The sequence below is a fragment of the Cyprinodon tularosa genome, unplaced genomic scaffold (genome assembly GCF_016077235.1).
Source record: "Cyprinodon tularosa strain WSP-4 unplaced genomic scaffold, ASM1607723v1 ctg183, whole genome shotgun sequence".
Lineage (NCBI taxonomy): Eukaryota > Metazoa > Chordata > Actinopteri > Cyprinodontiformes > Cyprinodontidae > Cyprinodon > Cyprinodon tularosa.
Window position 1 is genome coordinate 36,159 of NW_024038631.1, and position 25,061 is coordinate 61,219.

Consider the following 25,061-nt stretch of genomic DNA (forward strand, 5'->3'; position numbering starts at 1 on the left):
TGCTCGTGCTGATGCCCTATTGGCTAAAGTACTTGTCAACTGTAAACATCCCTTGCCTCATGTAATGACGTCGCATCTCGTTACGCCATCTTTGTTGGGGAGCTGTCGTGTTTAGAAAATCAGGATTAGGTGCAGGATTGTCAAACGTCTCCTGGTTTGTTCAAGCTATTGTGTTGTGTGGCAAAGAGGCTAGCTGCTGGCCCACCGCACTCAGACAATGTCGTCGGAAAACCTCGACTCGGACACCCAGGTGGAGTACGAGGACGAAAAACAGGTGGGTTTGTAGACTGCTCACCGAGGAGGGTACTAGCGCGATAAAGCTAAGATAAAATAGCTTAAGTGAAGTGTTTAATATGCTAAGAGCCGCATAAGAAGCATCCAAGCTTCCAGAGGATCTGTTCAGCCGTAATACATTATTTACTCTGTAATAAGACAGTTGTTCATGTATATATATATTAGTTGTCAGATGATTCAGTACATCCAGCCTGTGTGTCACTTTGTTGTGTCTCTTTCCTTGTGTTATTGCTTGAAGATAGATTCCACAGCAGCTCAGGCCTCATTGGTTTGTACTGCTTGTTTCCATGAAACATTAACAAAACCAGCAGAAAGTACAAATATACCTATATGTATACTCCAAATACAAGTACTTTCCTCTAAACACGCAGTGGTTTCTAGATTGCGGATTAGTTCCTTAACTTTGGCAGCTCAAAAGATTTTGTAATAAATTATCTTATTCGTGTCTTATTCCAATTTAATGTAGCTGATGTAAGTTATAAATTAAGACTCTTGCTGTATAAAAAAACAAAACAAACAAACCTGAAATTCTTGGGACTATTTATTTCCCTCAGTTTCAGTTTACACATTTGATCCTAAATAATGCCTTATTTTTTAAAGATCATTTTATAAAAACGTTGTAAAAAAAAAAAAATGCAGCTTTGAAATATCTTTGATGATTTTGTTGTTTTTTATTTGACAGATTAAATGCCAGTTTAAACTGACTTTTTCATTATTCAGCCAGACTGACATGTTGAATGTGATAGTTTTACTGTTAAGGTATTTACAGACAACAGTAAGTTTAAACAAATGGCTTTCTTTTTGTATTAGTTTCTAAAGGAAACTTAATTGTTATATCCCATATTCTTTTTTTTATTGTGCAATTCCAAACATTTGTAATTAAGGCTTAAAGACGTTTAATGACATCCAATCCTACCAAACAACCTGATATGTGCAATATTCGAAGGCCTGACCTAATTAAGCAAGGTCTAAGGTCTTGTATGGATGCCTTAGCGAGTCTTTGTGATACTATCAAAAGGGAAAATTTTACTCTTTGCAGTAAAAGTCTCTTTTGTATTTAATGCTTTTAAATCCTAAATAATCATCATATAAAGAATGTGCTGTGATAGATTTTTCAGGACATTAAATAAAAGAGCAAAATTCATGCATTTATTTCCTAAGCCAACAACATTTGGCAGCCATATTGGATTTAGGTTTATATTGGAATTATTATTACACACTATTAACAACAACTACTTGCAGTTTTTACCCATGCAGTTAACCGTTAATTTTATCTTGATGTCAGTAATAGGGCAGTAGAGATTTTTTATTTTATTTATTTAAAGAAATAGAAATTTTTTGCATATTAACATACCTCAATAAGTAAATGTTGGAACCTAAATTACACAAAAAGAAAATAAATGCATCATAAATGTCAAAAATGTATGTATAAAAAAAACAATGTTTAGAAATGTTATCTAAGGAGTTATGGAAGGAACATATTAACCAGTTCATATTTTTCATCTTCAATGCAAAATATCAATATTTCCTGTACCTGTTTTGGCTTTATTACACTTCTGAGTGGGTGGATTTTCACCAATTGCATTTTAAAGTCTGTACTCTACTAGAAATGATTTTTTTTTTTATTAATAAATTAGTTGAAGAATATTTCAGTATTAGATAAACTGAAATTAATCAGACTAATTTATTTAGCAAGTGTTTTAAAATGTAGGTTTGTATCAATTAATTGAAATAATCCTCATTAATTGATTCATACTCAATCCAATACTTCTAAGTTGCATTTATTTTTAGCATCTGGTTCAGATTCTCAAAAAATCTTCCCAAGAGCTTTTCGCTGTCCGATTATTAATCGAGTTGCACATTAGTTGTGCCTGTGGTAAAATACCTGTCAGTTGGTAGCACTTGCAAGCCTTTTTTTATTTTTTTATTTTGTAGGCCGTGTAATTTGGACATACTGGTTATTAAAAGAAGAAAACATCAAATAAGATTTCTCAAAATACGCTCAAGCTTCCTCTAATATCAACAGCCCCAAGCTAAAGTTTTTGGTAGCTGATTATTTACATCTGCAATACAGAATTTGAGACTGATGCACCGGCGATAAGAACAGATACCATCTTTAACAACTGCATGTTGTAAAATTGTCAAATCAAGCTCAAATGCTGCTAAACTGGATTTTCACAGCATTCCAAACACCATTTCCACGCTGTAATGGCAAGCACACCAAAAAGGCTGTTTGATATTGCCGTTTCTCTGCATCAAAACCAAATATAGTAGCTCATAAATTTCATGCCACAGTCCCAAGTGAACCTGTATCACTGAGTCACACTCTCACCCCTCCTCCTAAGGGAATCTGTTCATCGGCTCTAGAGTCCTGAGTCACATTTTATCCCTGACCCAGCAAGCTCTGCAGACCGATGCATAATTAAGGTAGTTCCACAACTTCCTCTAAGATTGCCAGGCAACGATTGCTTAAAGGACATTTTTCCCATGCCTTACAGATAACTTTACTGCTTCCCTGTGAGTTTTTAGATATGGGTAGAACCTATGCAGGATTCAGTCAGAGGGGGTGAGGTGCGAATTCATGGCCTCAATATTTTACTTTGACTGGCACCTGGATTACAGCTATAAGCCTGCAAGGCCCTCAGTCACTTGCATTGTATGCATATGCATCATTCATATATGTGCACATATATGTGGAAAAAATGCATAAAAGAAACAATACTTTAAAAATGACAGAAATTATTTCATTTAAAAAAAAACACACATAAGGAATAAAAAGTTTTACCCTTAAAAAACTTGTTTGTTATAGATTAACATAATTAGATTTGCAAAACGTATTAAAAATGGTCAGAGAGCAGTCTTTGGTGTAAACATGAAATCCGTAAAAAGACCACATTCACATTGTGTTGCAAAAATCTGTAGAAAAAAGATACAAACAGAGAAGTGTTTTCTTTGGGATGAGCTTCTCCAGGCCTTAGACAGTGACTTATTAAATGCTTGTATGCAGACTTGACTTCTTCTTCAGCTTTTACTTATCGAGTTGTGATATAAGAAACTGATTTAACTGGTGTGACTCATGTTATTTCCAGCAGGCAGTGTCATCATTTTTAATTCACTTTGCAGGAATAGGGCCACCTTTTTCACAAGTTTGAATTTCATTTTTTCAGTTTTAGAACAATATTCTGTAATTCTTAGCATTGCGATGCGATTAAAACTACAGTTATGTGGCATTATTTCACATTAGAGCTGTAATGATCCAGTTTTTTTAAATCCAATACGATACCTACGATAAGTGTATCCGCTGATACCAGCCCATTTCAACCGTTGGGGGTGAATCACAATGACAATGAATCACATATCTTGCCATTCCAGTTGAGGGCTGGCAGAATCACTATTAACAAATTAATACAGACATACATTTACTTAATGTTATTTTCTAACAAATAAGCAACAAAAATAAAGAAATAACAGTTCCATGTAAAGTGCACTGGATTGGATCCAGCTAGTAAAGTCAACACTGGAGCCGATATCCGATCCAGATATAGGATCATTGCATCTCCACCTATGTAAGTTAAGGCTGGGCGATTCATCAATTTTTATTTTTTGTATAATAAATAAAAGTTCGTCTGTCAAGATTTCATTTTTGAAAAATCTGGATTTTTATTTTTTTTCCCACCAATCCCCTCCTTGGACTTTCATAGCTCAGACTGACATCAGTTCATTACCATATGTTCTTAAATGTTTACATATAACTGATAACGGAGCTTACTGTGTGATACCAATAGATGCAAACATTTAGTTAGTTATATTTATTGATTTTTTGTAAAACAAGATTATTTTACAAGCAGGTTTTACAGCTTGAATTTTGTTGTGAAGTTCGACTTGGAGAGGAAATAATTAAAATTAAAGCTAGTCTTTGAAAGCAATATATGTAATTTGTAGGGCTGTCAAACGATTAAAATTTTTAATCTAATAAATCACAAGATTTCTTGAATTAATTTCGATTAATCACTAGCCTAAATATTATTGAAAAATACAAATTTTCTGTGTACTCTTTTCAAAACAGAAGGATAAACAAAATGGTATTACATTTAGTTTTTATTAATGACGAATACGAAAAAAGAATTTAATTCTCAACAATTTTGGCAACTTAGCCATTGCTTTTTTTTTTTTAGCAACTACAGGATGGTTTAATGGAATGTTTTTAATTTAAAACAACCAACTTCACTTTTAAACAATTACATGAGGTCATTTTACCTGTTATTTATTCATCTTTTAGCCAATTGTTAAGGCAAACTAACTGGTTAACATTTTCTGAATGTAAAGCCGACCGTTACTTAATGCCCTGCGTTCGGTGAGGGTGGTCTGATGCATGCCAGTTGTAACACCTAAAGTTGAAGCCCCAGCAAATGAATGCTTGGCATTAAGATAATATTTAAGGCTTGAGGTGCTTCGGTGAAATTAAAAGTCCTTCTTGCAGTGTTAGCAAACCACAACATGTTTTTTTATTGTCCCGTCTTTGTTTTTTTTATACTCTGTCCATCCAGCGGGCCAACGGGTTTTTCTGATTCCTCCATCTCGCTCATGTCGGACAATTGAATTGTGGGAAATGCGGGACTGCGTTAATGCGTTAAAAAAAATATCCAGAAATGAATCATCTCGCGTTAACGCGTTAATTTTGACAGCCCTAGTCATTTGTCATTTTTATTATGAAACTCGTGAATTAATCTGAATTGTTAGGAAAATGGGAGATTAGATCTAAGCCATATCACCCAGACCTACTTATGGTTAAGTTTATTCGTTACTGAGACGTTATGAATTTTATTTTTGTTTCCATCCTCAGGACTCGCAGGAGAAGAATGCAAACCCAGTGAAGGCAGAGGAAGCTAAGCTGAAGGCTAAGTATCCTGGCCTTGGTCAGAAGCCCGGAGGATCAGACTTCCTGATGAAGAGGCTACAGAAAGGGGTGGGTGATTATAGGTTGTTCACAGAACTATAGTTCGAGACACAATGAAGTTAGTGTTACCGGTCATTGGTTTATTGTCTCTTAAAAAAGAGTCCAGAATCCCCTTCGTGTAAAAACAGAGGTATAATCACACCTGTATCATCTTGTTGATAATTTTTAATCAACCTAAGTCTAAGAAGCTAATTAACTTTAATTCAAATAAAAAAAACACCTCTTGATCCCAAATGGAAAGGAACGGTTTAGACTCCTAGCAGATCTGAGGAAGAGGATGCTCACAATCCGTAATGTTTTTCTTACTATTAAGAATTGTTCCACGTAAAATTATCAACAGATAGATGGCAGAGATGACTCTCTCCACAACAGACTTAGATAAGATATGTAGCATGTTGCTGCAAACACTGAAGAGTTAATAAGTTAATTGACATAATAAAATTAAAAATAACAAACTTTGTAAAAACATTTTAAAATGTAACTGATTATCAAGTCATGCTGCATGCCGCTGAAGATTTCACTGCAAACATGAGGGCCCTGCAGAGGATAGTGAGGGGTGCTTTTCCTCTCAATCCAGGACTCTGATCCTAAAACAAAGACTGTTAATATTTTCCTGCTTAAAACACAGAGCCGCATACCTGTAGTCATGTATGGAGTGAATTTTGTTCCATTATTGTTTCAAGCAAAGAACACATTTTGTAAATGGAAATTAAAAAGAACATGTTTGTAATAAAAAAAAATGTATACTTTTCTGTTTTCTCTGATTTTTTTATTTATATATATATATATATATATATATATATATATATATATATATATTTCATGTTTTTTTTGTTTTTTGTTTTTTAGAGATTTTTATTTTATTTTATTTTATTTCCCTTCTTCAGGTTGAGTTTTTATGAAATGCATTTTTTTCAAGTAGCGTTTTTACAGATAAGACTCGATTGAGGAGCAAAGATGCATTTCTATTGGTTGTATGAACATTAGTAACTGCACTTTTATTTGTCCAGAGTGAGCATACCTATTGAGCTTGAATGGAGCAGTAAGTAATTTACAAGTAACTGAAATAGAATGCAATACTCTCTGGGAAAAAAAAACTTGAAAAAAATTTGAAAAAAGTGGAAAATATAAAATGTCTTAACAAAAATTATAGTTTTAAAAGATAGAATATGAAATATAAATACATTTTTAAAAAAAGATAGAAAATAGCAAAGTTACTCCAAACTTTTTTCTTTCATAAAACATTTTACAGGTTTTCATTTCTGGATTACCTTTTTTTATTTCTATTTCTGAAACCTGTTCTTTGGAATAATATTAGAATTAAACTCACTCCATGGTCAGGCTTATTCACCAGGAGATCTGTAGTTGGGTGATGTCAAAAAGTAAAACATTTAAAAATGGAAAACTAACCTGACTAACAGGTAACTGAATTATGCTTGCAGCAAATGCAATGAAGCCTGTCTGTCCTGTTACTTTAATTTGTGTTCTAAACAGCAGAGCACTCAGCTTCTATTCCTCATTTTTATTTCTCACCATGACTCTGTAAGCTCTTGCTCCACATAAACCACAGCAAACCTGCACTACTGGAAGTTGCTTAAAGTCATTCTGGGAGATGTGGGAAATCACTGGCGAAGAGTGGGAGTAGCCAGGGAAGGCCATGGGAAAATGTAGCTTTTTCTATCAAAACATTATGAACACCATCAGAGAATGATTCACGGTCCAGAACATTTAAATCAGATTCAACAGAATAACCATGATACATTTCCAAACTGCAGCAATAATGGGTGTTATCATAGTGAGGGGTTGTATCCTTCATTAACCCGCAGGGTTTAAGTACTAGGCTGAGGCTAAAAACATAAAACCGTGAGTTAATATCAAAGCATTCATGTTTGGCTTATTTAAGTCTTTTATTTGTTACTCAAATATCTGGAGAAAATAGTTGAAACCTTGGCAACAATATTAAACTTATCCTCAATATTGTAAATTAAAACTTAAACTGAATGATCACAAATCAGATCGTTCTTGCCAAATACCTTCTACACAAGCTTTCATTTTTGAATATTTCTCCAAGGCTTATATGTTCCCTCAAGAATGGAGCTCTTTAAAAATCATCAAAACACAGAACGCTGAAGGAATTTAATATTCGATCCATGACATGCATTCTTTTAAAAATAAATAAGACCTTCTCATCTTCACATAAATAATCATTAATTTATAGAGAGTCGCCACGTACTTCTGTAACGTGTCTGTGAACATCTGAGCAGATGCAAAGCTGCCTCAACACAATCAGGCACACGTAAAGCTACATTTCCAAGACCGTGTACAGGGCTTGATATTAACCATTGCCCGTTCGCCCAGGGCAAGAAGTTTTATTGTCGGGAGAGTACAAATTTCATTGCATTTGCCCGCCGATATGCCGATATTTTAAAACTCATATAGCCGATAACCGATATCGATACCAATGTTAAAGCTGGACAAAAATAAGTAGTCATTGAAAATAGCAGTTTTGTTATCCATTTCTGACACTTTGAAAAATAATATACTCAAATATATTTTCATATGCTGATATCAAATTGATTTTTAAAAATGCGGTATCGATCTATTTTACTTTCAAAATCTCGTGAAATTTCATCGTTCTGTTACAAACTCTCTTGATATTTTGCAAATTCTTGTGAGATTTTGTTAGTAAAATAGACCGATACCGCGTCAATATATCAACATATAAAAATATGGCAACATTTCGTGAATTAGCGGGGGATTTTGTAGCATAACGATGACATATAGCAATATTTCATTAGTAAAAGAGATTGATATGGTGTTTTTAAATGGCAATATATCAGCATATAAAGATATTATGATATTTTAATGTATAAATATTTTTTCCCTCGTCTTTAGAAGTTTTTAAGTCTGTAAAAAAGAAGTTTTTAAGGAAGAAGAAGAAGTAGTATCTTTTTTTTTTTTTTAGACTTTAGAAACTCAGAAGCTGATCAAATATCGGGTTACATATCGGTGGGGTGGCCGATGTCAGATATTCAGTTTTAAGGCCGATACAGGCCGATACCGATAGGGGGCCGATTATATCGTGCATCCCTACAATTTTTTTTTTTCAAACACACAACAGTTTAAAGCAAAGTTTAGTTTGAAAAGAATTTGCAGGAAGGATTGAAAAGCATGTTAACACGGTAATGTAGGCTTGAGTTCATTATCTGACGCATGTATATACACACCAGGAACCTGTAAACTTAAAAAATACTGAATTACAAAAAAACATTTAAAAAACAAACATGTTTCATTGATATATATACAAAAATGAATATTAGGAACTATATTTATCAAACATTATACTGGGCAATTAAAAATAGTTTCTGGGCAAATTAAATGTGAAAGTCAAGGGCAAGTGGTAAAAATCCTTGTGTACACATATGCCCTGTATTACTACTCTGATAGGCTGTGTAGGATACAAAAGGACCTTGCAGGGATCATTAGAAAAAATTACATCCAACTATGAAGGCTTAAAAGTGCCAGATGAGCCCTGAGACTTAAAAAAAAAGTGTAGATCAAAGCTCATCCCTTCTAGCCTTTGCTGTCTTTAAGGTCTTCAAAGGGCCTGAACTGAACCTGAGTACCTGAACTGAACCTGAGCATTAAACTTCAGTGACTCATTCCTGTATAAACACTGTTGTTTCACTCATGCCTAATGTCAGAACCTCCAAGTCTGGTCGTGTCACCGCTTCAACATGCGATCCAATCATGAGTCACAACCAAATTGATTTTCTTGCTACACATGATTTCTGATTGGAAACTCGTCATGAGGTGCCAGTCGCCTCTCGTCACTCCTTTGTATACTGCAGGACACACACCAAGAGTCAGCCCAATCCTCAGACTTGTTTCACAACTGGAAAATTGTCTCAAAACCATCCCAAAGTCATACAGTGTATGCTGGGCTAATGTGAGGCAAAGCTTTTCTTTTGGTCTAATTCCACCTTTGGTCTGTCTTTTTACACAGCAAAAGTATTTTGACTCAGGAGACTACAACATGGCCAAAGCTAAGATGAAGAACAAGCAGCTTCCTGTGGCTGGACCCGAGAAGAACCTGGTAACTGGCGACCACATCCCAACGCCGCAGGATCTGCCAAGGACAAGGAAGTCGTCCTTGGTGACCAGCAAGCTAGCTGGCTAGCCTTCGTCATCCCAGAAGCATCTTCGTCCCTCTCCCCCCAGGACTCCACCTCACCTATGTTCCCAACTTGTCCACCCCTCCCCTCCTCTTTCCCCCTTTTTCTTCCCAATACACCACTGGCTTTAAAATATTGGGCAGAGTTGTTTAAACCCCCATTCTGCTTGTATGTTGCTGGGTTGGGCCGGGCGGGGCTGGGTGGTTGTGCTGGTGGTGGTTCAGGTGGCCATAAGGCTGCAGCCCTCTCTGCCTTTGCACCGTGCACAGCTCTGTTCCGTCTGCACACTCTGCTCCACCGCCTCCCTTACAGTACATCTTGGTTTTCAGTTTTCCAAGATAGATTACAGTCGGCGTGTCATCAGGCCGCGTTGGAGGGGGGGTGATTTAATGCACTTTGTTTTCTGTATAGTGTGTTTAGTTCTCTTTTTATTGCATTCTGAATGACACCAAAATAATGAGCGTAGAGGCGTTAGGAACCGAAGCTGCAGTTTGCTCTTTTCTCTGCCAGTGGCTGACTTCAGCAGTGGGGGGGAGTGTTGGAAGAAGTACGTGAATAGTTGCTTGCACACCAAATTGAAGAGGGGGGGGGGGTTGACCCCCTGTTGGGAAATGATAGGAGTGTATGTGGCATCTCACATGTCAGTCACTTCTTATCAGAGAGCCTGAGGTCATCTGCTGCAGCTCAGACAAATAAGGACAGAAAACTTTTTCTTTTCGTCTCCCTCTGCTGATGTCATCCTCTCCCCTTTTGCTCTTGTTCTCGCTAAATACGCTGCATGATTCCCTAAATGACACCGAATCTAAATGTTCGAATGGCAGTGGGACATCTGCTTATTGATTTAGAGTGAATATAAAAACAAACATTGTCCTGACAATCCATTTACATGCACACATACTTGCAGTCCAGGGTGTTTGTCGTTCGGAGGGAGTCTTGCCGTTCTCAGTCTTTGTTCATCTGCTGTTGAAGCTGCATGTAGGCAGAATTTATTCTAGCCGAAGGATTTAGCAGGGGGCAGAAAAACAACTCCACATAAAGTATACACTTTGTTAAATCAACCTTACGGCTCGTAATTCGCATTAACCTTAGTGCTTTGAGGTCTAGTCCAGATAGCATGCCTTAGAGAATCAAGAGCGCAGAATCAACTTTTTTGGGATTATACTGCTCAATTTTATGCTACAAGAAGCTTTGCTTTAACAATAACAACAAAAATCCACACACTCTAGCTATCAGACCTCAAAGCCTTCAGCGGACTCTCAAAGTGACTTTTAGCTTGTAATTATCTGATGAAGCAGAATGCAGAGGATTCACAGATCTTTTCTGGCTGTCTCGAAATGTTTGATCCAATTCTTCTTTGTCTGTGTTCATTCATTAAAGTCCATTTGAGGAGACAAAAGTAAGCATTGTGGAGCGCGATTGATTAGAGCGATTCTGAAAGCAATTTATAAGACTTTCGAAATGTTTATCATCTCACATCAAAGTCTCTTTGGCAACTTAACCCATTTCAAAGAAACTACAAATTTTAAACACTAATTAAGAAATTATGTTTACTTTCCCAGATTTGTTGCTGAAATATAAAGCTCTACTGCCTGCATCTTGCAGAGTTTTCCTCCCAAACTGACTTTCTGTTATCAGGGTATCTGTGTTTAAACAGCGTGTTACCTGATAGGCATAGCTTTAAAAGGCCTGGCAGGCTTTAAGTCAATTGCACCGCACCTACAAGAGCACATTTAACTAAGCAGGGCAAGGTTTTATAACACATGATGAGGGGGCAAAGTATGAGCAGGAACAATGTGCTCAAGTCCCACCTCTTACCAGGACATAGCTTGTAAAACAGGTGAAGTGTGATCATAGCATCTCAAGAGACTTTGAATGTGCTCCCTACACACAAGTCAAGAATTTGAACTGGATATGTGCACTTAATCAAGGAAAATTCATGTATATTAACTGCTTCAGGGAACTTTCACAAACTGACACTCCACCATGTAGGCTGAACCCACCACATCTGCAACCTCACTTTTTAATGTGTCAAATTTGCAGTGTGTGAAAGAGAAACGACACGTGTGTGTGATATTGTTATGGTGCTGTATGAATGCAACACTTTTCTTTGTCTTGTAAATAGACTTCAACAGGATTGAACTTTTGTTGTTTCCCACCTGCTTTTTTTTTTTTTTGTAGCCTGAGCTATTTCTGATTCAGTGGTTCCTCTCTTCTGCCAGTTTTAACACTACTTCTGCTGTATATTGGTGTTCTGCAGAGGCTATGTGAATCTGTATGATATGAAAATGTGTATAAATGCTGCTGATTCATAGACAAATCTAAAAACATGCCCTGTAAAGAATGCTTGCCCTCTTTGGTTTGACTGTGTGACTCCCTTTTTTTAATTTCCTCTCAACATTTTACTTTCAGAATAGCGAAGCTTCTGAAGTAAAGTCTGTTCGATAAAAGACTGTTTTTAACTATCAGTGTCTAGAGCTGGGAGAGGTGGAAATACTTTTGCCATGTTGATTAGAAAAAAACTTAATATTTAGCAGTATTTGGTTTAAAATGTACAGTTTGTGCTTTCAGAATAAAATGATTTGTTGGGGAAAAAAATGCATAAAAGTTTAGAGGGGCTATTCACTGCTTTGCAGAGGGCAAACTAAAGAAAACTGACTAGGCATGTTTTAAACCTCACAAATAGGGTGTGTCATCCAGGAAAGAAATACGTGCCAGAATGTATAAACAAATGACAGGCTATGTACTCTGAATTACATTTTCTCTTTGTTTTTTGTTGTTTTGCAAGCAGATGTTTATCATTTTTTGTTGTGTTCATTTATTGCATAATTGGTATATTTCATCATATTTCTGGCCCGAGACAGCTGCAGGGAGGTCAGAAGCACCCTTCCTTCTTAAATATAGAGGGTTTACATGGCGAGGATCACTGGAGAACAAAGGAAAGTTTTTGACACTTCAGAAAGTACAGGGCTATTTGGAATGTTTGTTGTGTGGAAGCTGGTGAAAGGATTTTTGTCAGTATTTGAAATAAACTTTTACATAAATTAAAAAATGTGTTGGCTTTTCATTACAGTTAAACATCAGACAAATGTATAGTTGTTCCTATGCTCAAACCTCTAATGTACTTTAATAAACGTACCTTCAAAAATAAAATCACTCACCTATAGGAGATTTGATGAAATACACAAAAATAAATAAAGTGTAGACACTCCGATGACCACAAGGGGGAGCCAGAACCTTACTAACCATACTAACCACACTCCCATGTTGGGAGAAGGGCGGAAACTTCCAGGTATTTCCCCAAAGCTCTGTAATGTTCCGCACAGATGTCTTTTTTTTCCTTTTTTTTTTTTCTTGAATGAATGAAATGGTTAAAATTCTCACTATTATGCAGTCAAGTTTTACAATAAGCTCTTATCTTAGCCAGATGTGTTAAAAAGAGGGACATCTAAACGTTGCAGGACTTAGTTTAAGACCACTAGTTTGACAAATAGACATCCAAAAGTAGAATGCAATTATAAAATGAAATTTTAAAAGTCCTCGTTTTCCCCTTAATTGTAGGCTACTCTTCATGATAAAAATAAATAAAAAACACAGAAATCTGTCAGAAAACAACTGCACATCAATTTATACATATATAAATACTGGCATTTATTATCATTAAGTTGTTAGACGTTTAATTTGATGCTTTTCAAAAAACAACAAGCTCAAGTAGTGTTTAAATACAAAAACTCCACAGAGTTCAGAACATGATTTTCAGATATTTTAAGACTTTTTCTTGTTCCTGATATAAACAAACTAAGGAACTCATTCAGGATATATCCTGCCAAAGACTACCTTAAAAAATTCAAATGTGATATTATTGTGAACTGCACTTTTTGTGATCTTCCAGAATCTGGTACACACATGTTCTGGCTGTGTCCATATTTTTTACATACACTTTTCTAACTATGCAGATTCAATATATTTTAAAAGATTTTCAACTTTGTTGGGAAAACATTCTATTCAGTTTTCAGCTGCAAAGTAAAATATTTCCCAAACCTTTCCCTATCTCTTAATTATCTTGGCTAAATTTCATTTTTATACATTTATACTCCCAAAAAAGCCAAACTTTAATGTTTATTTAATTGAACTTGAACAATATTTTAGTACTATTAAACTCTCATCTCACCAAAAGGCACAAAAAAACAACAACATATGAATCTGTTCCCATCTTAAAAGTCTGGACAATTTCTTGTTGTAGAAGATATGTAGATTTGTACACTATATGTATTTATATGTGTATATATACATACATATATATGACACTCCTAAACACATCTGTTTGTAAGTTTGTCTTTCCTCCTGACTGTACTTTTTTATTGTGATTATATTATTAAACTCCCTGCTGTATTTGTTTTTTTATTTGTATATTTTCTATGTGATTGTTGACATTAAGTGGAAGAAAAAAAAAAAAAAAAAAAAAGCAAAGGAAATATGTGGGAGGGGCGTTGTGACATCATTTTTTCGAGAGGATATAAAGACTGAGGAGCCGTTGTACTTCCGCTCCGGAAACATTGGGCCAGACGGATTGGATTAATATAGAAGACTTAAATATTTAAATAACCATCTCACATTTGAGGGTTATTTGTTTGTTAATAATCGTTGGAAGCCAATTTTTTAAAGTAGTAAACGGTAACGAAACCGGCAAAAACCAAAATGAGTTACCTTATTCTTCCACAAAATGGAGTCGTGGACGGACAAACGCACTACAGCCCGGAGATTGCAGCACCAGAAATACCAATTAACTCCTCAATGGAATCTCTTAACCTAAACTTCGTGAAACGTCCGAAGGATCTGCAAGTAGCAACGAATGGATACGTTGGAAAAAACCTTTCAGACAACAGCGCAGACGACGGCGGGTCTCTGCCGTGCACCCCGGAGATGCCAACGGACAGCCACCCCGCCACACCGGGCGGCCATGCGGGGGACGAAGCGCTGGACAACGACACGAAGGAGCTTATCAGCAGTTTCCTAAGAGACTTTACGGGACTTCCTAAACAACGGCGGAATCAAACTAAAGCTCTGTCTACCATGAAAAGGGTGGTGGAGGACGTTTTGTCGAAACACAGATACGCTTACAATGGTGAGTAGCCGCCATTGTTGGAGGGGATTTTCCATAGCGCTGCCTCTTCTACCGGGAATATTACACAGCTTGATCAATATATGTCTGAAACTGCTGTTTCGATGAGAAATGGTAGTTTTGGCCTTACTAGATATTCAAGGAAGTGATAATTGATTTAAAGTCTGGTCCGGTGGCTTATTACGCAATTGGGCGGAAGTAAAACGCAGCTATTAACGCATTACTCAGAGAAATTCGCAAATGTAGATTTCTGATTTCTTTTGTTTTTCTTTTCTCTCAGGTATGATGAATAAGCTTTGTTTAGATGAAGTACCGGACAACATGGGATTTGTGAGTTCAGTCGCCACGAGCCTCTTTTCAGACGGAACCACGAATTGGGGCCGGATAGTGAGCCTGGTGGCCTTCGGGGCTGTGGTGTGTCAGCACCTGAAGGAGAAAGGCAGAGAGAACCGCGTGGAGCTGGTGAGCCAAGAGATCTCCACATACCTACTGCAAAATCAGAGGGACTGGCTAGTAAAGAACAATTCATGGGTAAGTTCTGGAACAGTGCTGCTCGTTCACCTGGGGTATCAGTGTGTTGATTGATCCCAACATTGAAACTGTTTTTTTTTTATTATTATTCCAGAATGGATTTGTGGAGTTCTTCAGAGTAGAGGACCCTGAAGCAACAATGAGGAACACACTCATGGCTTTTGTTGGAGTGGCTGGTATTGGGGCAACATTGGCCTTTCTGATCAGGTGAAATTGTTGGACTCTTGTACTGATCTCTGGGCTGTTAAGGACTGAGAAAGACAGACTGTTATCAGCATCTCACCATGTGTGGCTTTTTTTTTTGTCAGTCACCTTTTAGCCACGTATATTTTTCTGTAAATGTTCTGTTTATAAAGCTTTATTTAATATACAAATTTATTTTTCTAATTAAACATTTGTATGTGAGGAGAATGTAGCTGATTTAATTTAAACATTTTTTGGGGAGGGGGGGGTTGTTTAAGAGTTTTAGTCGTTATCATGTTAAAGTTTTCCAGGCCAATTGAGGTCAGGCCGTCTTTATTTCCTTAACATTTTGCAAAATGAACCCACATTGGATCTTTCATCACAAAAGTCAGGTTGTAGGTAATGATTTGCACATATGTCACTCTTTAAAAGCAAATTTCTTACTATTTAGTTGTAAATAAATACATTTAAATACATTGTTTGACTTGTTATCATCTTTCTCATTAGGGAATTTTTCGTAAAGCGGTGACCTCTATAATCTAAAGATGTGTGCTGTGACAAAGTGATGTTTCGACACAGTTTAACACGCGACCTGTTTATTCACACCACAACCCAATACAGCTCTTGCTGCCGTTTCCTAGAAATTTTATACTGTGGTAACACCTTATTTTACTGAGCTCTAGGCTGCATCTGCAGTTTTGCAAGTTGCAGTGTTTATTTGCAAAGCTGATGCACCAGCAAGAGTGCTGAACCGGGGTAAAAGCAGTTCACTTCTTCAGAATTGCATAACAAAATCCACATCCTGATTCAAGCAGGCATCACCTGCTTGGATACTGATGACTTAATCTTTTTTTGATTGGGCACCAGATATACTATCTTGCTTCTTCTTTGGCTTACAATGCTTGTAAACATTTTTTCCATCAACCTGAATGGTTTCTCTGGCACATCAGCTCCAAGGAATGAAGCGTCGCACCAAGCCTCCAGCAGGGAAACCATGGTGATGATTCAGGACTTCGCCCCTGTTTTTGTTTTTTCAGACCCTGGTGTATACTAGGGTTACAGAACAAACAGGACTTCCATTAAGGTCTGTGGAGGATATGGAGACTTTTCTCTCCATGGTGACGATTCACAGCAGACCTTCCTGGGTTCACTCATATTTTCTGCCACCATCCTGGTTACCATTGAGGCAATGGGCTGTTTTTGCTCTGGGGAAAATGCAGACCGAGGCAAATTCTGTTTGCAACATTCACCAAGCAAACAGTGTTGCCAGGAACTGAATAATGTTGAATTGAACTAGTGTTTGAAACTTTCACTTGTAAAGCATATTTCTGCAGTAAATGCTTTAGATACATTTGTAGAGTTTGAGAACTGCAGTTTGAACCTAATGAAAGAGCAGAACTGGCAGATTAATCTTTGGAACAGATACTAAATTCAAACTAGTTTTTGTCACTCCTACTTAACTTCCTTGTGTGGGAGGCTGATCTATTCCAACTAAAGTTATCTTTAAACATTTTTTTTGTTTTCTGCTGCAACAGTACATCTGTTGTGGTTTAACAGCCTAGCTGAACAAAACTTTGCAGCTTCTAAACCATAAGAGTGAAGCAGCTGCAAACTGAAAGGCATTTACAGCAGGTAAATGCATTCCTTTCTGGGGATAGTTTCAGGAGTGGCGTTTAAACTCTTCTCTACATTCTTTAGGGCATAACACTATCAGAAGATAGAAGTTCTAAGATTTAATGCTTGATGAATTTTATTTTGGTTTCTTAATATGTGGCATTTTCAAAAATTCAAAAAGGGGTTTTGTGAAGTTGAGAAAATAGCTTTCTGTTTGCATTTATAGGGAAGTTTGTCCTGATGCACGAGGAAATACCTGCAGGAACTATTTAAGATTGTAAAAGCAAATGCTCCATTTTGCATTGCTCAAAAGTTCTGGTCTCTCAAGTTGAAACCTGAGAGTGGGAACCGCCTTTGAGCGTGGGTATTGGTTGCAAGCTGTTCTTCCTCCCTATAGCAACAGCACGCCCTTCAGTTTAAAAAAAGCACCAGTTTCTGGGAAGTCAGCTGATGCACCAGTTAATCTTTAAGAGAAGTAATCTGACAGTTGGACGTCAGAAACTGCCCAATACTGAGAACTGTGGCCCTGAGATGTAAAGATAGGGTTAAGTTTTCGAAACTTCTAGCTTTTCTGAGTAAAACGGAACAGGCTCTTATTTTAAAACTTTCTGGGGCTACTTTACAGAATAAATAAACTTTTTTTTTTACTCCTGTATAAGCACCAACTCAGTCTGAGCCAATAACTATGCTGTTTAAACATGGGGTTGTTTATATAATCATGCAGGATGCTCTGAATATACCAGCTCCTTCCAGTTAACAAAGGTGCCTTTTAGAAAGATCTGTTCAAATATGTCTTTGGGCACTGATGTAACTCAAGCTCAGTATTTGCTGATGATGTCTCTGTAGGAGTAAAACTATAATTACTGTGACTTCTAATCTACTTTGCACTTTTAAGATTTACTTCTCAGACTTTGTGACTCAGCTCTACTTTATATTCACATGTGCCTAAACCCAGTTTTTTTGAAAATATCTTTTGTTTTTATTTACTGCCCCTGTCCACTGGAGCAGCTGGATCTATAATACATTAACATAGACTGGAGCAAACGCTGTTGGTTTTGATGGGAAATCCACCACTGTTAAAGTTAGGGCTCCCTTTTCCTTTCATAAAGTAACTTTGGGTTAATACCAGTCAGTGATTAGTTTGGTCCTAGTCCTAAGCATGTTCAAGATGGCATAATAAACTCTTAATTTGGAACACAAAAGGTCCAGTTGACTCAATGTCTTCTTGCTGATCTTGTAGAAAGTTATCTATTTTATTTTGAAGGCTAAACATTACACCAACATTACCAAACCTGGGTGGGCACTATAAAGACTGCTGGGGTTTGGGCAGTTCAATAGACAATACACCTCATGAGTTTGTATTGTACGAGATGCTAAAGCTTAAAGTGATGGAGGCTAGGGCTTAACAATTATGCCAAAAATCCTAAATGGTGATTATTTTAAACCAATATTTGCGATTTCTTTTTATTTTGATTTACTTTGGCACTAACAATGAGCATGTCAATCTTCACTCTAGGGCTTCAGTTTTTGATGACCTTAAACAATTCCTAGCTTTAAGTTTAATTTTCCTCATGGCAGCAGATCCACTTCAAACATAACCACCACATAAAGTGCCAGAGGGTAAAAAAAATTAGCCTTTGAGTTAAATGGAACTTGACCAATTCTATTTTCTTAAATGGTGATTCTATTTCAAATTCTGTTAATTGCCCATCTCTAATGGAGGCTTGATGTCAGATCAAATAAAGTTACTAGTTTTCTGTAATGCTACCAATTACATAAGCAGGTAAAACGGCTGTAGCGGCTTTCTTTAAGCCAGCTGACCAGCCACGTGCAGCAAAAGTTTATTTAATCTTTGATTGGGACAGTGCATGTTAATCAACACACATTTAAGACCAACATGCCGGTGTTCTGTCAGATGAGTATACCCCGTCAGACCAGCATACCCATAGTCAATAGACATGCGCAAGTCGTCAGATTTGCATTTATCCCTTTAAAAAATAGACTTAAGACTACTTCAACAGTCATGTATCCTTTTTAGTCATATCCAAAAAATTTAGGTGAGATCGCCATATGCTTCAAAAAATTAGCTTTTTTTTTGTACATGACTAAAAAGGGATGCACAGCAGTTGAGGTAGTATAAAGTTTTTCGTACAAAACTAAAGGGATAAACTGGTATTGACTATTGGTATGCCGGTCTGATCGGGTATGCTCATCTGACGGAACACCAGGCTGTAGACAAAGGCTAATTTCCATCCACTGTCTCCTGTGCAGGGGTACAGATGGTACACAGTTATTAAACCAAAAAGCACCAACCCATATATATATATATATATTTTAAGGGTGTAAATCACACCCATCATGGCGATTCGATTCAGTATGGATTTCCTGACCCAACAATTCGATTATTTTCAATACTCAAGAATACACTTCGATTCGATTAATTGACCGCAAACAGTGCCGCAGACAGGAGGCCGGCTTGTTTTGTCTTTATGACCGAAATTGCGGAAAACGACTCATGAAGTCTGACCCGCTAGAAGAGCGAGGTGCGCGAGAACGCTGGGACCCTTTTTCCACCTGGATCCCCGCTCTTTTTGGCCCTCATGTCCCTCCGTCATCGGACTAAACTTGCCCCCACTTCCTCACCGCCTCGGCCGTATCTGGACCCAAAGTGTGTAGCACAGACCACCCTTCAATATTGAGCATAAATCAAAAATGTCTGTGTCAAGCTTACTGCAACACACTGGGGAAGAGTATAACCAGGAAGCGAGGTAGGAGGGCAAAATAGCTTTAGCGCCACCGCAGCACAGGAGGGAGAATTACGTCCAGGAGCAAATCGATAAAAATAGACACGAGGAAAAAAATAACATGAAATAAACATTTAAAATAGAGCTGTTGACATGTTTGCCATTGGTGACTGTGTTATACCAGTAACCAGTCCATTATAACCCAATTACCGTAGCGATTCCATCACTTGCTTAGAAAACCACTGGGATCAGCTAAATAAGCAGGTCCATGGTGCTCTGATAAATCCGGTGGTTCAGGCTCAGTTAAATGCCTTTGTTGGCCACAGCTCACTCTGTTTTCCTGCAATTCACAGTCCAACAATAATCTCATTGTTGGGGCATGCGTTGTGAGAATAAAAGCCTTAAACATAAAGGTAAAATAACGAGATCAAAGGTCAAACGGCTCCATTCATCTGCTGCCCAGAACACTAAGTTCTTTTTTGGTGAGTTGATTCTTCAGCTCGGATCAAATTCTAGGTGATGTGTCATGTTCCTGCCAAGATGGAGTCATCCTGTCTCCTGAAACCTTATTCTTTGACTGATGACCATAGTGCAGTATAACCAGCTCCCTGTTCATGTTGGCAGATGTGACTCACTGACTGGCCTTTATAGCATTGAAATGGCGCAAGAGAAAATCTTTGATCTGTCCGTCCGTATGACCTTTGTCCTACATGATGGATGATAAAGAGTTAATAGAGCTTTCTACTACACATTCCAGTTGGACACAGTTTGTAGTGCTAAAAATCTAAGCAAAGTGATGCAAACCAAACTTCAATGATAGGATTACAAGTTGGAAATCTGTCAAAGTTGCATAATTTTCCCTTAAAGCTTCCACTTCAAACAAAACTTAATGCTAAAGTCAACATTTCCCACTGTGTGTTATTGTGGTTTTCATAGATTTAGTTTAGGAGGTATTTCAAAACTTTGTAAATTCATGGTAACAAAGAGACTTAGATTTAGTCAACTTTTATTGTCATTTTGTATAAACAGAGTGTATAGAAAATCAAATTTTGTCTTGTACATCTTTCATGACATTTCCATTCAATGGAAATGCAGCAGTGATCAAATGTAAACCATGTGGGAGAAAAAAAATGGTGCAAAAAAAAAGCATTAATATGGAAGTTCAGAGCATTAAATATATGTGGTGCAATTATCCTGTGTTTTGGTTTGGTGTTGTCAGTTGGATGTAGAGTTTGTGACATGATGTGACAAATAGGGTATCCATTCTTTTAGTTAAAGGGTTTGAAATATCCAGAGATATACCTGGTCTTTACCAGTTTCTCCAGTTGATTGAATTCCTTTCCCAATAAAACAAAAAAGCTTTATTACAAAAAAGATGAATAAAATGAAAACTTGTGGATAAAGCAAACATTTCAATTGATTAAATTGCATCTAGGACCAAAAGTCAGCTGAAATAACAAGTCATTTTATGTGTCCGTTTTAGTCTCTTACATCATTGTGGTGCAGTTCTTAGCCACGGGCTTTTACCGCAAAGGTTGAAGTCTCGACTTCGGGCAATTACAAAACTTTTTCTGTCTTCATTCTGTTTAGTTTTTGTGTTGAATGTCATTGCATGATCCGATTTGGACTTGTAGAATAGGTTTGTCAGCAGAGGGTTTGAGGGTCAGATCTAATGATAGATGCCTGGATCTAATTGTTGCAAATCAAGCCGAAGTCATTGTCACACATGTTGATATGCCGTTCATAGGTCTTAAACGTGTTGAATTATGTAGTGACCAAAGACTTCTACTTAAATCCCAGTTGCTACGAGGATGTTTCAGAAATCCAGAGATGGCAAAAGTACTCACTTTCCGTACTTGAGTAAAAGTACAGATACTTGTGTTAAAAAAATACTCTGGTAAAAGTGGAAGTACTGATTAAACTTCTTTACTCAAGTAAAAGTAACAAAGTACAGGCTTGTAAATTTACTTAAAGTATAAAAGTGAAAAGTAGAAACCACTTTTTTCATGCCGTTGCCTACATTTTAAATGGATGTCTGCCAATAGGACTAGATCTCCGTTTTGTTCATTTTCAATCATCGCGTCGTACATGCTACTATGCTAATGCCACCGCCACCAAGCTGCAATGATTTGCCGTGAATGAATACCGCCGAATCTGTTGATTCATCTTGTAGTGGTGCGTCAAATGCAACGTAGATTCCCATCCAATTAGATTGGATTTGATATTGATGACGTGAAAAATAATAACGGTAACTCCATTGAAATGATTCAAAACTAAAGTAACGAGACAATTTTTTAAAATGTAAGGAGTAGAAGTAAAAAGTCGCCATAAAAATAAGTAGTAAAGTAAAGTAAAAATATCAGAAAAATCTACTTGAGTACAGTAACGAAGTATTTGTACTTCGTTACTTCCCATCTCTGCAGAAATCCAATCAACTTTTCTAGCCTAAATTGTTGTGTTTTTCTATTTAGAAAGGAAAGGCTTTCTTGATGTATCTTTGCCTGATTGTTCTTTTGTAAAATCCTTTTAATAGTCATCGTTAAACACACCTAGTTAGGCCGTTAGAGTTTGCCAATGAGCTCTTTATTTCTTTACACTTTTTAAGCTTTTGGGGTTGAATTTGTTTGCAACCCCCATCTTTCATTTGAATATTTTTGCACTGGTGCATAATTTTTCTTGCACCTATCCCACACATTTTTGTGCCTGTATTATATTGCCAGTTTATTATTATTTGGGATGTTATCAGAGTAATTATGCTGCTCACTCTCGAGGCAAGACTCTTGATCAGTCAGCAGCTGTGCTTGGTTCTGCCTTGGGAGTTTGGAGGCTTTCCATGTTTTTGTTTTGTTTTTGTTTTCAGTTTGTTTGGTCACAAGGCCAGCATTCTTACTGGAAGGGGCAGGATGTTCCCACCAAAAACTCCCAGCTTGTTAGCAACAGGAAGGAAGCAACATTTGCACTAAGAATAAATACTGAGGGCACAGTTTTATTTAAAGTCTTTGACACTCATCTGGCACATTACCAGGCTAAACATTTGTTTTGGCGTTATTTTCATTCCTCAGAATTCTTTATTCACCAGATGAAGTGAAAGAGAAAATAAATGGAACATTTTTTGTCTTTTTTTGGGAATAAAAGGGATAAATCTGCATATATATACTATAATTAAAAGGATATACAAGTAATCTTTCATAATTGTTATGTCAGGTTGTTCCTTGTTTCTCTGAAAATGCTCAAAAAGGAGAAGTAGAAAAGGAATTTACTGCCACAGTCGGAATTTTAGCCAGGAACCATTCAGAATCACAGATGAGACTGAGATAATAGTTATTCAGTTAAATGAAACCCCAAGTCAGACTGAAACTAAAAGAATGTCTGATTCGAGGGATAGCGCTAAAAAAAGTTGCGGTTTCTACAGGCATTCCTTAACTAAACAGTCTGGGAAGACGTCTTTGAACCTTTCCATGTCTGAACATGATTCACAGTGCTGTGAAACTATGACATCAAAACAGATATAACTCAATAAAGGCAAGCTACAACAAAAACACAAATATCAGTTTCAGTGTATCTCATTAGATTACCTACATTCACAAAAGGCTTTTGATCTCAAAGCACTTTACAAAAAAAAATAAAATAAATAAATCCAAGGAGTGAATTGAATCCAACCTTATGACATATTCAAATTAAGTGACATGGATTCTAGTGCAGCTCCAGTTACCATGTAGTATGATATGACGATTTCTAAGGAAACCCAGCTAATTTCACAAAGTCACTGTCTTTGCAGCAATTCTCCCTCTTAAACACACGTTGCAACATGTGGACCGCTAATTGCATAAAGTCGTTGACTTTGCACCTATCAATCATATCAAGTATGCATGTGAGACAGTTAAAAGGAATATTATTACAAAATAAAATACTTAAAAGGACACAAAGTGCACTTAAAAGCTCATATGACAGAACATTTGTTTAAAAAGCCATTTATAAAAATCTGAATGGACTGCAGGTCACAACAGCTATTACCAACATTTAATTTGAGCCTGGCTGCACCAAGAGCAGTGGTGTTCTGTTTTATTTTAGCATGAGTTAAGCAACTAGATTAAATGCTATGATATTTTAAAGCATGCAGATGGAGGTATCAATTATTTGACCAACAAACACTTGCATATTTGATCCACTTATTGTCTTGAGTAACCCAACGTAACACATGGTTTAAAAACCTGTAGGGTACTGACAAAAAAACTACCAGCAAGTTCCAGAGTTGTGTTTACTACTAAACAGAGAAAGGGGTAATTAAGAAGGGCAAAGGGTATCAGCTAGCCTATCTGGGTGGCACATGATGATTTCAGATAAGCTCATCTCAGTCTTTGTGTTTATTTAAAAAACACATATTGATCAGCCTTTAACATTTTATCAGCAATCACAATGAAAAAGAAGACTGACAGAGCATTTCTAACTGTAAGAGATACTGGATAAATTTGGATGTTGTCAGAGTAAAACTGAAAGTAGAATCATGCTTTAAGAATGACAAACCCAGTCAAGATCAGGGCCTAACATGGAACCTTGAGGTATGCCGCAAAAAAAGGGCTGATGAAGAACAGATAGAGGTCTGTCTTACAGAAATGACACAAACTAGACAAAACTAAACCTTCCACACCGGCAACCATTTCCATGGTTTCACTAAAGGATCTTGTGATCAGCCTGTCAAGCAAGGGCTGCAGTTGGACCTAAAACAACCAAAGCAAAACACCTTGAGTCAACAGCTGAAGAAGATCATGCTCTCTATGTGTTTAAAGCATTAATGTTGTAAACCGGCAGCCTGCAGTTTGTGTACAGGTTGAAACATCATCCTTCGATTGAGTGATTGATCTCCTTTGAGTAAATTAACAGCAACAATATTCAATTAAAAGAAAAATAAATTATAACAAACTTTAATTCAAGCATCTCAAACTTCATCCAGTTAACAAATTGAGCTGGATTCACTGTAACTGAAAGATTAGTTAAAACCCCTGAGGTAAAGACTGTTTTTAATATTCTTTGATGAATTTATCCATTTACTTAAAACCTAATTAACTGTACCGATGCTTGCACTCTATCCCAGAGACCCTGGTCTTTTAAGTTTGGACAACCATCCCGTCCTCACATCAAACTAAAGTTTTTGTGTTGTGTGTCAATCCTGGGACGTTTCCACCCATTTAACCCTTTATAGGGAACTCAGTGAAATACTTTGAATCAACGTTTCAAAGCAATAGTGTAATTCGAATCCAGGACTAGACCTTATTACCTTTGGAACATTCAAAAAATCTGGATATTTTGATGGTAAAAATGAATGTCAATGTAAGAACAAGAAACGCCAACTTCCTCAATATATTAAGAAAAAATAACAAAAGTGCTTCTATAAGAAATTCATGAAAAACAATCTGAGAGCGAAAGAAACAAATTTTTTTTGGTAC

At 36.8% G+C, this 25,061-nt stretch overlaps 2 protein-coding genes across 2 annotated transcripts; both read left to right on the forward strand.

The window, feature by feature from the left end:
• Window positions 1–67: 67 nt before the first annotated feature.
• ensab (endosulfine alpha b) lies at window positions 68–12,475 on the forward strand. The gene is made up of 3 exons (XM_038282445.1): window positions 68–274; window positions 5,138–5,260; window positions 9,258–12,475. The coding sequence occupies exons 1-3, from the start codon at window positions 218–220 to the stop codon at window positions 9,429–9,431; spliced, it is 354 nt and encodes a 117-aa protein (XP_038138373.1). The 5' UTR covers window positions 68–217; the 3' UTR covers window positions 9,432–12,475.
• A 1,479-nt stretch (window positions 12,476–13,954) lies between these two features.
• On the forward strand, window positions 13,955–15,743 carry mcl1b (MCL1 apoptosis regulator, BCL2 family member b). The gene is made up of 3 exons (XM_038282450.1): window positions 13,955–14,548; window positions 14,826–15,076; window positions 15,171–15,743. Exons 1-3 carry the CDS (start codon window positions 14,122–14,124, stop codon window positions 15,285–15,287), a joined length of 795 nt encoding a protein of 264 aa, XP_038138378.1. The 5' UTR covers window positions 13,955–14,121; the 3' UTR covers window positions 15,288–15,743.
• Window positions 15,744–25,061: the final 9,318 nt, after the last annotated feature.

Excerpts from the sequence above, each read along its gene's own strand:
- ensab (XM_038282445.1), top strand. The coding sequence starts at position 218 with ATGTCGTCGGAAAACCTCGACTCGGACACCCAGGTGGAGTACGAGGAC. Across the intron at positions 275-5,137 it reads AGTACGAGGACGAAAAACAG|GACTCGCAGGAGAAGAATGC; the intron begins GTGGGTTTGTAG and ends TTCCATCCTCAG. Across the intron at positions 5,261-9,257 it reads TGAAGAGGCTACAGAAAGGG|CAAAAGTATTTTGACTCAGG; the intron begins GTGGGTGATTAT and ends CTTTTTACACAG.
- mcl1b (XM_038282450.1), top strand. The coding sequence starts at position 14,122 with ATGAGTTACCTTATTCTTCCACAAAATGGAGTCGTGGACGGACAAACG. Across the intron at positions 14,549-14,825 it reads ACACAGATACGCTTACAATG|GTATGATGAATAAGCTTTGT; the intron begins GTGAGTAGCCGC and ends CTTTTCTCTCAG. Across the intron at positions 15,077-15,170 it reads TAGTAAAGAACAATTCATGG|AATGGATTTGTGGAGTTCTT; the intron begins GTAAGTTCTGGA and ends TTATTATTCCAG.